Here is an 18,348-nt window from a genome sequence, read left to right as displayed (position 1 = left end):
GATTAAAAATAATTCTAAATTTTGATATCAGGTATTACTTTTAAAAATGTCTACAAATAGATATTTTTTCTAATTTCAAAGTTTATACCAGATTATAAAATTTTTGAAATATTTTTGTTGAAAAGATCACAAAATATCGAAAAACTTTATTTTTAAACATTGAAAATCGGACCAAAAAAGCATTGAAAAAAGGGTTAACAATTTATTAACTAGTGTAATGATTCAAATACTGTTAAACAATTATTATGAAACTAGTCAAGCAGATGATTGATTTTTTGATAAAAGTTTTTTTTAGCAAATATTTCTATTATCAATAGCAAAAATTGAAAATAAGAAATGAAATTTCAAACACCTAAAATAAAATCATCTTAATTTACTACCACATCCAATATCTTCGATCAATTCCTAATTTTAGGAAAAAAGGTACAATAAATAAAGCATTTAAAAAACAGCCTAGCAAAAATATAATATGAAATAAACGGTCTGTCACTCATAATTCTCTAAACATTACCGCAATTTCAGGAAAAATTGAAAACCGAATAATATTATCAATTAAATGAAATATTTCTGAAATTGCGCTGTCGTGCTAACTTGTCGTATGTCGTTTTTGGGCCAAATTGAGTTAAGAACGCCATTTTGAGCAGTTCACAATGCCTCACCTTTTGACCTTCACAGATGCCCAAAATTCGATTTCAATCCTGAGATATTCAATGAAAACCGAAAAAACTCCGTGCATTGTTGTCACTTTTCATACGAAAAAATTTCAATCATGTCGTGCTATCTTGACACAGCCTGAAAATTGATGTACAGTTAAACCTCGCATATGCAACTCATATGGGGGTTTCTTATGCGAATCACGCATATGCGAGGTACAGAGCTTATGGGATTTTGGCTATATGGGAGACATGGCCTATATTTTTATAAAAAATCATCCTAACTATACACATTTATAGTGTTTTGGAATCGTTATGATGTCAGCTATACAGCAACACCATGTTTACAAGGTTTACGATGTTCTAGGTCATCCGAAACTTCCTTAAGTTAAGGCCTATGTGTTCACCGCCGTACAAGTATGAGGTAGGCGATTGTGACTGTGGTTTTTGACCTCAGATCATATCCAGATAGCCTCAGGGAGGTTCAGGGACTAGTCTACCGGTATGTGGTGATGTTCTGGGTCTTCTGTAGTGTCCCGGGAGTTACGGCATATGGGTCTACCGCCGTAACTAGATAGAGGTCGGAGGTGTTTGACATCAGATCATATCCAGATAGCCTCAGGGAGGTTCAGGGACTAGTCTACCGATATATGGTGATGCTCTGGGTCTCCTGTAGAGTCCTGGGAGTTACGGCCGATTGGTCTACCACCGTAACAAGATAGAGGTCGGTGGTTTTTGACCTCAGATCATATGCAGGTAGCCTCAGGGAGGTTCAGGGACTAGTCTACCGATGTGTGGTAATGTTCTGGGTCTTCTGTAGAGTCCCGGGTGTTACGGCCGATGGGTCTACCACCGTGACAAGATAGCCTCAGGGAGGTTCAGGGACTAGTCTACCGATGTGTGGTGATGTTCTGGGTCTTCTGTAGAGTCCCGAGAGTTACGGCCGATGGGTCTACCGCCTTAACAAGATAGAGGTCGAAGGTTTTTGACCTCAGATCATATGCAGGTAGCCTCAGGGAGGTTCAGGGACTAGTCTACCGATATATGGTGATGCTCTGGGTCTCCTGTAGAGTCCTGGGAGTTACGGCCGATGGGTCTACCACCGTAACAAGATAGAGGTCGTAGGTTATTGACCTCATATCATATCCAGATAGCCTCAGGGAGGTCCGTAACTTCCAGAACTCTACAGATGACTTAGAACTTCCGACCTCTATCTTGTTACGGCGGTAGACCCATCGGTCGTAACTCCTAGGACTCTACAGGAAACCCAGAACATCACCACACATCGGTAGACTAGTCCCTGAACCTCCCTGAGGCTATCTGGATATGATCTGATGTCAATAACCACCGTCCTCTATCTTTTTACGCTGGTAGACCCATCGGCCGTAACACCCGGGACTCTACAGAAGACCTAGAACATCACCACAGATCGGTAGACTAGTCCCTGAACCTCCCTGAGGCTATCCGGATATGATCTGAGGTCAAAAACCTCCGACCTCTATCTTGTTACGGTGGTAGACCCTTCGGCCGTAACACCCGGGACTCTACAGAAGACCCAGAACATCACCAAACATCGGTAGACTAGTCCCTGAACCTCCCTGAGGCTACCTGCATATGATCTGAGGTCAAAAATCTTCGACCTCTATCTTGTTAAGGCGGTAGACCCATCGGCCGTAACTCTCGGGACTCTACAGAAGACCCAGAACATCACCACACATCGGTAGACTAGTCCCTGAACCTTCCTGAGGCTGCTTGGATATGATCTGAGGTCAAACACCTCCGACCTCTATCTTGTTAAGGCGGTAGACCCATCGGCCGTAACTCTCGGGACTCTACAGAAGACCCAGAACATCACCACACATCGGTAGACTAGTCCCTGAACCTCCCTGAGGCTATCTGGATATGATCTGATGTCAAAAACCTCCGACCTCTATCTAGTTACGGCGGTAGACTCATATGCCGTAACTCCCGGGACACTACAGAAGTCCCTGTACATCACCACATACCGGTAGACTAGTCCCTGAACCTCCCTGAGGCTATCTGGATATGATCTGAGGTCAAAAACCACAGTCACAATCGCCTACCTCATACTTGTACGGCGGTGAACACATAGGCCTTAACTTGAGGAAGTTTCGGATGACCTAGAACATCGTGAACCTTGTAAATTTGGTGTAGCTGTATAGCTGACTTCATAACGATTCCAAAACACTATAAATTTGTATAGTTAAGATGATTTTTTATAAAAATATAGGCCATGTCTCCCATATAGCCAAAATCCCATACGCTCTGTACCTCGCATATGCAACTCTTGCGACAAAACCGAATCAGGTGGAATGACTCGTATATGCACAGTTGCATATGCGAGGCGCTCTTATGCGAGGTTTGACTGTAAGTGCAACAATCGGCCAAAGGGATTCCAGGTCAGAACGCGTTTGACACAGGATCGAGCTCGACTATCGTAAACATTTTCAGTTATAACTCGGGACAACGGCAACCAAATTCAACCAAACTTTAGGACAATGCACAGAATGATCAACCACACAAAACGTGTTTGTAATTGTTTACATCGCGTGTTCTCGTTTTTGTTTTTTCAAGGTCAAACATGTAAAAACTATTTCAATCTCTTGTTATTTTCAATTCCCTGTCACAAAAACTACTGTGGCTAAAGCCGACTAATGAACAAATAAAAAATAACAGTTTAATTATCAACCCAAAGAATTCTCAAAAAAAAACAGAAAAACCTTTTCTCAAAGAAAAATCAATTAAAGCACATAGGCTGATTCAACATTAAATAAAAATATGCAAAATTCTAAAACATTGATGAAAGTAGTAAATCATCCTTAAGCCATAAACATAAACGGCTAATGAAAAGGTCCCGGAAAACGAGAACCACAAAATTTCAAACCCAAAATCCATAAAGATTCGTCCCTCAATCATTCCCCCATAAACCGAAATCGGTTTCCTCTCATGATCCCGCGAGCAAGTCTCTTCTCCCGAGAAGAATAAGCAGAATCTCCTTGCCAGCTTGCTCTCTGCTTAGCAACCACGAACCTCGTGACTGCACTATGCTCGATTCGTGAGCCGATCTACGACGACGACGACCGCGGCGACGAGGAGGGGATTTCTGTCCTATAAAAGCACCGCTCGGGAGGGCGCCGACGTTTTATCGTAGAGCACCTCGCCGTCCAGCAACATCTCGATTCGCACCATCTCCTGATCTTCCAGACTAGGTGAGTTTTGTGGAGGGGGGTTCGATTTGAAGGAGACAGTTTAGTGAAGTATAAGTGAGCTTAGTGAGAAGTGAGAAAAGGTGGATAATAATGCTCATGGACTTACAATGATATACCTCTGAAGAACAGTTGGACACTTTCGATTTCTTCGAGTTTCTTCTCGCTTGATGTAAAAAAAAGCCGCATTACGTTATTGAGGGCAAAATGAAAAGTTGATCGTGCCGGGGTCGGTTATGCCATGATTGTGAATGAAGAAAAAAGCGATGCAAAAAGAGAGGAGAAAAACTCACGACCCAGTGAAATGCTGAAGCGAAAAGTGAGAGGAAAAGAGGAGTTGGTGCAGCAAGTCAACGTGTGAAGATCAGATTTGTCGGTTACGGAGGCTGTGAGTCAATGAACGAAATGCCACATGAAATTGATCTGCCTCATTAGGTTCCATGCAAACAAATCTCGAGTAGAATAATTTTATCGGAACCTTACTCCAAAAACAATAATTTAAAAACTAACTTAATCCACCTATGTGGTTGATGCCTTCCTCACTTTTTACCAACAATGGGTAATATGAGTGGTTTGGACACATATTTCAGCTATTTTTTTAGGTCCAGAAAAATAAGTACACAGATATAACTTAAGTTGTCATAACTTGAGACAGGGTTGCCAGATTTTCAATTATGTGGACTCGTTGGAAAGGTCTCTTGATGGTTCCGGACATCGTTTACATACATTTAAGTGAGATCCGGCTTCAAAAAAGTACATAAATATCACTTAAGTGGTCATAACTCGAGACAGGGTTGCCAGATCTTCAATGTTGTGGACTCGTTGGAAAGGTTTCTCGATTATCTAACCAACGATGGGTCGGATGATGGATCCGGACATCGTTTACATGCATTTAAGTGAGATCCGGCTTCAAAAAAGTACATAAATATCACTTAAGTGGTCATAACTCGAGACAGGGTTGCCAGATTTTCAATTATGTGAACTCGTTGGAAAGGTCTCTTGATTACCTAACCAATGATGGGTCGGATGATGGTTCCGGACATCGTTTACATACATTTAAGTGAGATCCGGCTTCAAAAAAGTACATAAATATCACTTAAGTGGTCATAACTCGAGACAGGGTTGCCAGATCTTCAATTATGTGGACTCGTTGGAAAGGTTTCTCGATTATCTAACCAACGATGGGTCGGATGATGGTTCCGGACATCGTTTACATACATTTAAGTGAGATCCGGCTTCAAAAAAGTACATAAATATCACTTAAGTGGTCATAACTCGAGACAGGGTTGCCAGATCTTCAATGTTGTGGACTCGTTGGAAAGGTCTCTTGATTACCTAACCAACGATGGGTCGGATGATGGTTCCGGACATCGTTTACATACATTTAAGTGAGATCCGGCTTCAAAAAAGTACATAAATATCACTTAAGTGGTCATAACTCGAGACAGGGTTGCCAGATCTTCAATGTTGTGGACTCGTTGGAAAGGTTTCTCGATTATCTAACCAACGATGGGTCGGATGATGGTTCCGGACATCGTTTACATACATTTAAGTGAGATCCGGCTTCAAAAAAGTACATAAATATCACTTAAGTGATCATAACTCGAGACAGGGTTGCCAGATCTTCGATGTTGAGGACTCGTTGGAAAGGTCTCTTGATTACCTAACCAACGATGGGTTGGATGATGGATCCGGACATCGTTTACATGCATTTAAGTGAGATCCGGCTTCAAAAAAGTACATAAATATCACTTAAGTGGTCATAACTCGAGACAGGGTTGCCAGATTTTCAATTATGTGGACTCGTTGGAAAGGTCTCTTGATGACCTAACCAATGATGGGTCGGATGATGGTTCCGGACATCGTTTACATACATTTAAGTGAGATCCGGCTTCAAAAAAGTACATAAATATCACTTAAGTGGTCATAACTCGAGACAGGGTTGCCAGATTTTCAATTATGTGGACTCGTTGGAAAGGTCTCTTGATTACCTAACCAATGATGGGTCGGATGATGGTTCCGGACATCGTTTACATACATTTAAGTGAGATCCGGCTTCAAAAAAGTACATAAATATCACTTAAGTGGTCATAACTCGAGACAGGGTTGCCAGATCTTCAATTTTGTGGACTCGTTGGAAAGGTCTTTCGATTATCTAACCAACGATGAGTTGGATGATGGTTCCGGACATCGTTTACATACATTTAAGTGAGATCCGGTTTCAAAAAAGTACATAAATATCACTTAAGTGGTCATAACTCGAGACAGGGTTGCCAGATCTTCAATGTTGTGGACTCGTTGGAAAGGTCTCTTGATTACCTAACCAACGATGGGTCGGATGATGGTTCCGGACATCGTTTACATACATTTAAGTGAGATCCGGCTTCAAAAAAGTACATAAATATCACTTAAGTGGTCATAACTCGAGACAGGGTTGCCAGATCTTCGATGTTGAGGACTCGTTGGAAAGGTCTCTTGATTACCTAACCAACGATGGGTTGGATGATGGATCCGGACATCGTTTACATGCATTTAAGTGAGATCCGGCTTCAAAAAAGTACATAAATATCACTTAAGTGGTCATAACTCGAGGTAGGGTTGCCAGATTTTCAATTATGTGGACTCGTTGGAAAGGTTTCTTGATAACCTAACCAACGATGGGTCGGATGATGGTTCCGGACATCGTTTACATACATTTAAGTGAGATCCGGCTTCAAAAAATTACATAAATATCACTTAAGTGGTCATAACTCGAGACAGGGTTGCCAGATCTTCGATGTTGAGGACTCGTTGGAAAGGTCTCTTGATTACCTAACCAATGATGGGTCGGATGATGGTTCCGGACATCGTTTACATACATTTAAGTGAGATCCGGCTTCAAAAAAGTACATAAATATCACTTAAGTGGTCATAACTCGAGACAGGGTTGCCAGATCTTCGATGTTGAGGACTCGTTGGAAAGGTCTCTTGATTACCTAACCAACGATGGGTCGGATGATGGTTCCGGACATCGTTTACATGCATATAATTGAGATCCGGATATATGTGAAAACACATTTTTATACATTACTTTTGAACTACTTATCGAAACTTCAAACAATTCAATAGCGATGTATGGGACCCTAAACCAAGTCGAATGCAACTGGTTCGATCAAAATCGGTTCAGCCAGTGCTGAGAAAACTTGGCAAGATTTTTGAACACATACATACATACACACACACACACATACACACATACAAACATACACACACACACACAGACATTTGTTCAGTTTTCGATTCTGAGTCGATATGTATATATGAAGGTGGGTCTTCGAGCTTTTAATAAAAAGTTCATTTTTAGAGCAGGATTATAGCCTTACCTCAGTGAGGAAGGCAAAAAGGCAACATCAAATGTAAAAACACGACAAAGCAACAAAAAAGTAAAATAAAAATACCTTGAGGTTTGAACAAAAAAAAGTGAAATTGATCTGGGCGCAAAAAAAATCAGGCTTTCCAGTCGAAAATCTACTAACAACCTCTGTATACCACAGAATTTTGTTTGTTTGTACATATCAGAATCTGTTTTGTCTTTCTCGCAAAGTTTTTTTTTTACCATACAACTTATGGCTGTTTTTCTAAGGCCTACCGCTCGATGACAGTTAGCACATTTCACAGGGACAGTGACACTGTCACGAAGAGTTCGTCATTTTTGAGTTCAATTATATATTTTTCACTGGGCCTGGAAAGACTTATGGATTTTATAGTTCAAATATTTAACTAAATTTGTATGAAGAAGAATCATTTATTATTATTTTGGAAAAAAACAGCTAAGATACCAATTTTATACAAAACAGTTATTTGTTCAACTTAACATAGATTTATTTCATCTCTTAGTTTAGTAAATGTTCACGATTCTGCGAAAACTGTTAATTCAATAAAATTTGGGTCCCACTGTGAAATTTGCACATCTCGTGAAATACAGTAAAATAATATGTTTTTCCATAGTTTACACATACATTAAACACAAGAAATTAAAATGAAAAAATTTAACATAAAAAATAATCACGGAAAACATTGTTGGTCTTAATTATTTATAAATGCTCCTTTTTTAAAATTGTATTTTTTTTATTTAACTTAACAACAGGAAAACACAGTGACCCTCAATTTGGCCTAAGGAATCGAGCCAGGGGGTGTCTTCTACCCAAGTAACATTTTTTTCCAGGAGTTCTACAAGAGCTCTTCAAGATAACTACAGCATAGCAGTTTGGACCGCGGTAGGATAAAACTCTCTTCAAGTACTCTTCCAAACTCCTGAAGAAGTTTTGAAGAGAATTTTATCCTACTGCGGTCCAAACTGCTATGCTGTAGCTATCTTGAAGAGCTCTTGTAGAACTCCTGGGAAAAAAAATGTTACTTGGGCTAGGATATTCCAAAATTTCTCATTTTTCTTCTTACCCTATCGGTCATCTATGGTTTAGTAAACCATTAAAAAATTACCATGACGCTGGCTCACATCTCTCTTTTTAATTTCTCAACTGTATTTTGTTTAACCTTGCTGAAAAAAAAATATAGATCAGAATACAATACTATTTACTGAACCAATAAAATATTATTTTTAGGATTAATTGGGACCAAAAATCGTTTGTTTAAAATATTTCTATGCCTTTGTTAACAATTAATGAAAAAATAAACCCAAACATATTAGAATGTTATTTATTGTTTCATTTTATCAATACTAAGCATGTTTATTTAACACCTTGAATAACAAGCACAATTCTTATGAAAATTGCACCTTTTCCTTAACATCGCCATTTTTGTAAAAAATATTTTTCAGATATTAATTTATCTACGTAATTGTGTGATTGTGTAAAAAAAATTAAAAAATATAAATATTGAAATAACAAACCATGGTTTCAACAAATGAATGAAAAAAAAAAGTGTTTTAAAATGCATTTCACACTAGTTCAGTTGTTTTGTAATCATTAGTTTTAAAAAAACTAACTTAATCCACCTATGTGGTTGATGCCTTCCTCACTTTTTACCAACAATGGGTAATATGAGTGGTTTGGACACATATTTCAGCTATTTTTTTGAATCCAGAAAAAAACGTACACACATATAACTTAAGTAATCATAACTCGAGACAATCTTCAATGTTTTGGACTCGTTGGAAAGGTTTTTCGATAACCTAACCAACGATGGGTCGGATAGTGAAGCCGGACATAGTTTACATACATTTAAGTGAGATCCGGCTTCCAAAAAATACATAAATATTACTTAAGTGGCCATATCTCGCGACAGGGTTGCCAGATCTTCAGTGTTTTGGATTTGTTGGAAAGGTCTTTCGATTACCTAACCAACGATGGGTCGGATGGTGGATCCGGACATAGTTTACATACATTTAAGTGGGATCCGGCTTCAAAAAAAGTGCATCAATATCACTTAAGTGGACATATCTCGAGACAGGGTTGCCAGATCTTCAATGTTTTGGACTCGTTGGAAAGTGTTTTTGATTACCTAACCAACGATGGGTCGGATGGTGGATCCGGACATAGTTTACATACATTTAAGTGAGATCCGGCTTCCAAAAAGTACATAAATATTACTTAAGTGGCCATATCTCGAGACAGGGTTGCCAGACAGGGTTCTTCAGTGTTTTGGATTCTTTGGAAAGGGTTTTTGATTACCCAACCAACGATGGGTCGGATGGTGGATCCGGACATAGTTTACATACATTTAAGTGGGATCCGGCTTCCAAAAAGTACATAAATATTACTTATGTGGCCATATCTCGAGACAGGGTTGCCAGATCTTCAGTGTTTTGGATTCGTTGGAAAGGTTTTTCGATTACCTAACCAACGATGGGTCAGATGGTGGATCCGGACATAGTTTACATACATTTAAGTGAGATCCGGCTTCCAAAAAGTACATAAATATTACTTAAGTGGCCATATCTCGAGACAGGGTTGCCAGATCTTCAGTGTTTTGGATTCTTTGGAAAGGGTTTTTGATTACCTAACCAACGATGGGTCGGATGGTGCATCCGGACATAGTTTACATACATTTAAGTGGGATCCGGCTTCCAAAAAGTACATAAATATTACTTATGTGGCCATAACTCGAGACAGGGTTACCAGATCTTCAGTGTTTTGGATTCGTTGGAAAGGTTTTTCGATTACCTAACCAACGATGGATCAGATGGTGGATCCGGACATAGTTTACATACATTTAAGTGAGATCCGGCTTCCAAAAAGTACATAAATATTACTTATGTGGCCATATCTCGAGACAGGGTTGCCAGATCTTTAGTGTTTTGGATTCTTTGGAAAGGGTTTTTGATTACCTAACCAACGATGGGTCGGATGGTGGATCCGGACATAGTTTACATACATTTAAGTGGGATCCGGCTTCAAAAAAGTGCATCAATATCACTTAAGTGGACATATCTCGAGACAGGGTTGCCAGATCTTCAATGTTTTGGACTCGTTGGAAAGGTTTTTTGATAACCTAACCAACGATGGGTCGGATGGTGGATCTGGACATCGTTTACATACAATTAAGTGGGATCCGGCTTCAAAAAAGTACATCAATATCACTTAAGTGCCCCGGTAACATTTTTTTCCAGGAGTTCTACAAGAGCTCTTCAAGATAGCTACAGCATAGCAGTTTGGACCGCGGTAGGATAAAATTCTCTTCAAAACTTCTTCAGGAGTTTGGAAGAGTACTTGAAGAGAGTTTTATCCTACCGCGGTCCAAACTGCTATGCTGTAGCTATCTTGAAGAGCTCTTGTAGAACTCCTGGAAAAAAATGTTACTTGGGTGGACATATCTCGAGACAGGGTTGCCAGATCTTCAATGTTTTGGACTCGTTGGAAAGGTTTTTCGATAACCTAATCAACGATGGGTCGGATGGTGGATCCGGACATAGTTTACATACATTTAATTGGGATCCGGCTTCAAAAAAGTGCATCAATATCACTTAAGAGGATATATCTCGAGACAGGGTTGCCAGATCTTCAATGTTTTGGATTCGTTGGAAAGGTTTTTCGATTACCTAACCAATGATGGGTCGGATGGTGGATCCGGACATAGTTTACATACATTTAAGTGGGATCCGGATAAATGTGAAAACACATTTTTATATATAACTTTTGAACTACTTATCGAAACTTCAAACAATTCAATAGCGATGTATGGGACCCTAAACCAAGTCGAATGCAACCGGTTTGATCAAAATCGGTCCAGCCAGTGCTGAGAAAACTTGGCAAGGAATTTGAACACATACATACATACACACACACATACACACACACACATACACACACACACATACACACACACACATACACACACACACATACACACACACACATACACACACACACAGACATTTGTTCAGTTTTCGATTCTAAGTCGATAGGTATACATGAACATAGGTCTACGAGCTGTATTTCAAAAGTTCATTTTTCGAGCAGGAGGAAGGCAAAATGTCAGATTTAACGAAACAAAAAAAGAAAATTTTCGAAACTTCAAGAGATTTTTGAATAAACCCAAACATGCTTAAAATGATTCTAAACGCATTGGAATGCATTTTAAACTGATTTGAGCTAATTTACTTTAATTTACTTGAAAATTTTGAAGTTTTTTGGAAAAAATTGTTTTGCTCCCTGATTTCTTGAGCCGATTTTGAAGGAGGGGTGACAAAAACTTTTAAAAATAATTGTACCAGCCTCATTAACCTAAAGAAAAAAACAACCACTTCTAACCTCCACCAACACACACGACTCGATAGATTAACATTTAAGTTAATTTCTAGTTAGTACTTAATACAATCCAGAATCCGTTCGATTATCCAATAACGAAAACACAAAAATTTCAGCATTTTTTTTATACCTAATACAAGCCTTCAAAATCGGCTTCTGCTAATTCAAATGGCGTCTCGGGCGTCATTGGGTGCAACGCCCATTTTTTTTTTTTTTTTTTTTTGCTTGGCCAAACTTAGAAGGCTTGTACCGAGCTCCAGAGTACTCAAAACAAAACAAAAGCATTAGTGACCAAAGTGCCTTAAAATAGTGTATTCAGTAGTAGGGCATGCACGTGTGTCAAATTGCTTCGGTCTACATTCCCTTTGGCCAGTTTGTTGAATATTTCAGGATTGAAATCGAATATTGGGGTTCTATAAAGGTCTGCTCGAAGAAAACAGACAAATTGGCTAAAAATTTGCACGGTAACAAGCACCTAGTTTGAAAATATATATATATATATATATTTTTTTCAAGCAGATAATACGAACATAAGGATCTAATTTGTTTGGAACCCATTTTCAATTTTACATTGATTCTACAACATTTTTAACAATTCATCTAAACAAAGAAAATTAGGCGACAGAAAGTTTTTAAAAGTAACATAAATTATTTAACAATCAGAAGTGACATAACTATTCAGATCATTTAATCAAACTCAACTATGACACAATTTTGTCCAAAACCTGTAACCCAATTGTCTCGCTGCGACCCTTCAAATCAGGTTCCACCTCGACGAGCAACAAAAAAAAAACACCAACCCGTTGCCACCGACCATTACCGCATCACTTACTCTTCACGACGACAAGTCGTCTCCGAGACGTCTCGCGTCTCGCGCAAAACGGTTACGTGAGTCCAAGATTAACCCCTCTCTTCCCCCTTGTCTCCACCTTCACAGCTCGAAAATGAAAGTAGCCATCTGTTTGCTCGCCCTCGTTGCGGTGGCCGTGGCCGCCCCCCAGGAACGGGACGGTGCCGCCCTCACGAACGAGGCCATCCGACAGGCCCAGTCGCAGCAGCTGATCCCGCGCGACGCCACCATCCAGGGCGTCCAGGAGGGCATCCAGGTGGCGGCCATCGAGTCCATCCCCGGCGATCAGCGCGTCGACCTGTTCCAGCTGCTCGGCGACCAGGTCCCGCGGGAGGTCATCACGAACCTGCAGTCCCAGGTCGACCAGGTTGGACACAACTAAGGAGCGCGAAGGGACTATTTTATCACGTAGACCGAAGCTAGGCACGAAACGAATCTCTGGACGTTGATTTTTGGACACCGAACTGGACAACACCACACGGAGGCATTAGGACAGTATTTTTGTTAGTATGATAGCGATAGAAGAGGTGTAGCTCGCTCGACAAGTCGTACCAGAGTATGATTTTTGTTTCTCTCTTTTTTTAATACATATGTTTTGTAAAGTTACCCCCCAGCGGTTAGAGTTGACGAAAGAAAAAGAAAACACACTTGTTATTCTTCCACGATAGTGCCAATACTCTTTTTGCATCGCAGCATTGCAAAAAGAAGCGATTTTTTTATTAAAACTTGTTTATTTACCAACGTAGACGTTAAGAAAGAAAAAAAAGTGTTTGGTAAAAAATAAAGAAAGAAGATGAAAAGTACCCAAAAAAAACCACCAATTAACTCGCTGATGACAGGATGCCAAAAAACCAAACTTAAAATCTAGGTCGAGTGGGGTTCGTCGCTTGCAGCGGTTGCATGGAGAGACTTGAACGGAGCAGATTTCGCACGATGCACGCGAATTTCCCAACCAAAACGGAGACTGCGCGCGATGTGGATTATGTAATGGATAATTTCAGTGTTGTCGATCGGGTAAGTGTGTCTGGTTGGATGATGGTGATGATGCTGGCGCTGCATCATCTTCATGGCGTGGTTGGCGGAACGGTTTTACTTTCGGTTGGAAGAAATATCTTGAAGCAAATAGTGTTATTGAATTATGATTGGATGTAATCCACATTGCAATCTAAAAGGGAAGTAGGAACTGATTGTAGCACGTTACTAGGCGCTATAGCAAAACTGCTTGGAGTAAACCAAATTTGCCCCACCCGCAGGAAAAATTTGAGATTTCTGAAGTTACGGTAGGCCGAATATTTTTACAAAGCAAAAAAAAAGGTTGAAAAATTGTGAACCTGATGAAAATTCACCAGAAACTGATAAAAATTCATCATTTTCTGAAGTAATATAACACATTTTTTTACACAAAATCTGTCACCATTTTCTGATGAATATTACCATCATTTTTTCTGTGTGATTATGATGTAATTTAAATAAAGACTAACAACAGTTATGCGTTGAGGAACATTTTTTCCAAAAATTGTTTTATAAAACTTCTCATGTAATATTCTTAATTCAATTTATGATTTTTTAAAATATGTTCATTAAATCATCTTAACAAAATTGAAATGGTGAAAAGACTTGTACTTTTTTAAAGTCTTAAAAACTTTTGACATCGAAAAATAGCTCTTGCTTTTAAAAAATCAATTATAATTTAATTTAATTGCAAAACTGGCATTTTTATTATCACTGGAACGCCCAACGCATGCACAACTTACACGGACGCCCAAGCCTCCCAAAAAAGTTGGAACGGTAACTTCAACTCGCTGGTTCTCGGACATAACTCAACCAATCGGGACGATTCTTGTTTCCAGGGATTTGTAAGAATGTTTAGATGATACTAAAATTTTGCAGAACTTGATTTGAACAAATCTGTAATTTCTGCGTTCCAACTTTTTCAAAAAGACTGCCTCCGCGGAATTTTTGGGGATTTTTTTTTACACGCGAAAAAAAAAGTTGGAACGATGTTTTTGATCGCAAAAATTACAGATTTGATCAAATTGAGTTCTGCAAAGTTCTAGAATCATCTAGACATCCTAACAAATCACTGGAAAAAGAATCGTCTTGATTGGATGAGTTATGCCCGAGAACCAGCGAGTTGAAGTTACCGTTCCAACTTTTTTAGAGCCTTGGGCGTTGGAATGTTATTGACTACTTATTTTGAAAATTCAGCTTCAAAATTAAAATTTATGGATTTTTATTTTTAATACCAAGACATAAAATTTAGCTTTGAAAAATATTAACTGTGTTTTGGTTCAAGAAACACCTTTTATGGTATTTTATATGTATGAACTAGAGCGTCCAATTTCCCGTCCCGGGAAATAATTTCCCGGGAATTCCCGGGATTTCCCGGAAAAAAATATTTCCCGTTTCCCGGGAAATTTGTAAATTTCCCGGGAATTCCCGAAATACAAGCGGAAGTATACATTTTCCTACCTTTTTGGCACCAATGTTTTGAAATCATACAAAAAATAATAATTAGAGAACCTTATTTGATTTTATTCATTTCAATCTACTGTTCATATTGAACTAATCAGCTTGTCTGTAAATTTCATGTCAAGGTTTAATTCAGATAATATTTGTTTTTGAAGCATTCATAACTAGGAATATTGCTTGTTTATATATTGGGCAACAAAAATTACGCTATTATGGAATGAATATTACCTATTTTATTTTCGACAACCTATTTTAACTTTTTTTTGTTATTTCATTTGAAAATAAGATATTCACAATTTTTGTTTACCTTGACCAAATTGGATGATTATTGAATTGATATAATTCAATCTTTCAAAAAGGGTTGTTCGAGAAATATCTGTTTGATGTTATAAATTTTAAATATGAAAAAAATATCGTTCAATTCCAACCACTTTTATACCATGAAAATTATTTGAATCTAATTAATTTATTAGGCCATATAACCATATAACTAAAATCGTACCATAAATTTCATTTCATTTCATTTTATTAGGTTGCTTTAACGATTACATTGGTGCAGTTGTTATCCTGAGCTGAGATATGGACTGCCTTTCAACAGCTGATTTCTTCAAAATGGGAAGACTAAGGAGAACGAATTGGACAGAGAAGGAAAAAAATTGCAAAAATAACCTTCGATCGTACCATAAATGGAACCATGGAAAATCATTAAAAAACAACTTTGTATCATACTAAATTTACCTAAAGAATGCAACCATATTTCAAAAACTCGCTTCAAATATTGTAAAACTTTGAGCTGTGATTTCATGAAATAGTGTTACAAGTTAAAAACACTAGCAACTATATTGTTGTGGAGCATAGATTTTCACTGTCCAAACACTTTGATTTAAAAAATACTTCTCAACAAAAAATACCAATAATTTTTTTTATTTGGTACGATTTGAAATACAGCATAAAAAATTAGAAAATTTATAATATTTTCTCAAAGTTGCATGATTTCTTACAAGCATTCAAGCCATTAAATGATCCTTACACTCATTTTGAACATTAAAGTTGCTGTTCTATACAATTCTGTTACAAAATATTAATTAGAAACAGGATCAGAATAATTTTCGTTAAATTTCAAATTTCCCGGGAAATTCGTTGAAAATTTCCCGTTTCCCGGGAATTTTGTAACCCCGGGAAATTGGACGCTCTAGTATGAACTCATATTTGAATATTATTAAATTAGCTAGAGCAGGGGTGCTCAAAGTTTTTGAATGGTGGGCCAAATTTGAAGCTCACATGAGCTTGCGGGACAACTGTAAAAATGATTATTAAAAAAATTAATAACGTTATTACAATCTTCAAGACCGATAATAATTTTTTTAAATACAGTACTTGTTCGGTAACTGGACTTAGAACGTAGCCATATCACCGAATGCTGCTCGCTAACTGGGCTGAACGAAAAATTACGAGGGGATCACCGTTGCATAATATTTTCCCGATGAAATATAAAAATAAAAGCTACTAAAATTTATTTACAAAGCATACTTTTCATATTTCTTTAATTGTGACTTGAAATTAAATAAAAGTTTGAAAAAAATTTTATTTATTGAATGTGGTTTTACATCCCTTGACCCCTCGGTTATTTCGGTTTGTTTTTGTTTTTTTGACGTTTGTCTGCCTTTTAACTGGGCTACGGCCCTGTTACCGAGCGCCCAGTTAAAAAGTAGCCCATTAAACGACGCCCAGTTAACGCAAAGCACTGTATTTCCATGTATTTTTACTTTTTCGTCATTTAAATATTAGAGAACAAAAAATAAGAGTTTTCCAACGGTTTTGTTAAAAAAGCTTTAAACCTGTTGTATAAATTTCGTAAAATCAACAAAACTTAAAAAATGCCAAAAAATATCCATAAGCTTTTATCGCAATTTGCAAGCCTCAACAAACATTGAAATCAGGTTACGCTGCTGCAAATATTTTTGATAAATTTTATATACCACGTGTCAAGGACGCGAGGTGGTTGATCATGTTGTGACTGAAGACGATCGTAATTTCTCAAATATATTCCCTAAATTTTCCAGCTATTATTTTAAAAAAAATCAATAATTATTCCTCCAAATTCAATAAAACTTTAATAAATTTTGTTATGCCTGAATCAGATTCATAACTCAAATGTCATAAGTTCGAATCCCGAGATGAAAAGTTTCTAAGGGCAGAATAAGTTTGAAGCTGAGCAAAGAAAAAAATATATGTATGTAATTTTTTAATAGGTTGATACAGTCCAGACTCGATTATCCGAAGCCTCGATTATCCGAAGTTTCGATTATCCGAAGATCGATTATCTGAAGGTTTGTATGGGACTTCGGATAATCGAATCACGAACCATATTTTTCTTTCGTATTTTTTTATTTTGTTGTTTTAAACACCAAATTCGAGTTCTGCGACCCAATCTTAGTCAAATTTGAATGGTTGATTGCCCGTAAAATTGATAAAGGAATTTATTCAATATTTCATCATTGCCATTTTGGCCGCCATCTTGGATTTAAAAATTCTAAATCACTTTAGAGTAGTTAAAGGGTCATACTAAAGCTCAACAGTAAAAAAAAGACAACGAAAAAAAATCGTGATTCGATTATCCGAAGTGAAATCTTACCAAGGCCTTCGAATTCGAGTCTGGACTGTACATACATCGCACGTACATCGACTGCTCACTCTGTGACTTTAGCATTGCAAGATTTGTCCCCTCTGCCCTCTCTCTTTAAAAATTACCCAACAAAAGAGGCAAAAATTAATTACAAGCTGAAATTGAAATTCACACAAAAAGAAACTTATAAAATCGATGGTAAACTAATCAGAATACACTGTATAACGCTTATTTATGAATTTTCAATCCAATAAAGATTTTTGTGTATTTTAACAAATTTCGGTAAAAGACGTAAAAGTTTAGAGTTGATATTTTGTTAGTTCTTTGATAGTATAAAGCATTTTGTGATACTTTTAGTTTTGAAATTTCAAAAATGAAGCTTGTAGTCTGAAAAAAGATTTCCATTGCAATGAACCACGATCTGAAAACCCTAAGCATGCGCTCTTTTATTACGTAACTCAAAAAATGGATTTTTTACCCCCTCCCCCCTCGTAACAAATTCATAAATTTTTTAAATTTTTTGTGTGGAGCGAAATACGACTAAAAAAAAATATAATTAATGAAAAAACTAAACATTTAAAGGAAAGTTATTTTAAAATCACATGAAAAAATTTAAAAAATAAAACTACACTACCAATAAAGCAACAAACTACAAATTACAAAAAACTACAAAATTTTGATATAAACGAGAACATAAAAAAATAGAAACACAAAAGCCACAAATTTTGTATCACCGCCCGGTTAAGCGTTTTTTGAGAATCAAACAAAACAAGCA

The 18,348-nt window shown here is 37.5% G+C and overlaps 1 protein-coding gene across 1 annotated transcript; it reads left to right on the top strand.

Annotated features, from left to right (window-relative positions):
- Positions 1-3,728: 3,728 nt before the first annotated feature.
- Positions 3,729-13,278, top strand: LOC120432441 (uncharacterized). The gene is made up of 2 exons (XM_039597659.2): positions 3,729-3,883; positions 12,563-13,278. Exon 2 carries the CDS (start codon positions 12,570-12,572, stop codon positions 12,855-12,857), a length of 288 nt encoding a protein of 95 aa, XP_039453593.1. The 5' UTR covers positions 3,729-3,883; positions 12,563-12,569; the 3' UTR covers positions 12,858-13,278.
- Positions 13,279-18,348: the final 5,070 nt, after the last annotated feature.

This window comes from Culex pipiens, chromosome 2, assembly GCF_016801865.2.
Source record: "Culex pipiens pallens isolate TS chromosome 2, TS_CPP_V2, whole genome shotgun sequence".
NCBI classification, from domain to species: Eukaryota; Metazoa; Arthropoda; class Insecta; order Diptera; family Culicidae; genus Culex; species Culex pipiens.
Note: the sequence above shows the minus strand (reverse complement) of the source record. Positions and strands in the feature narration are given on the sequence as shown.

What these genes read in the sequence shown, in the direction of transcription:
- LOC120432441 (XM_039597659.2), top strand. Translation starts at nt 12,570, where the DNA reads ATGAAAGTAGCCATCTGTTTGCTCGCCCTCGTTGCGGTGGCCGTGGCC.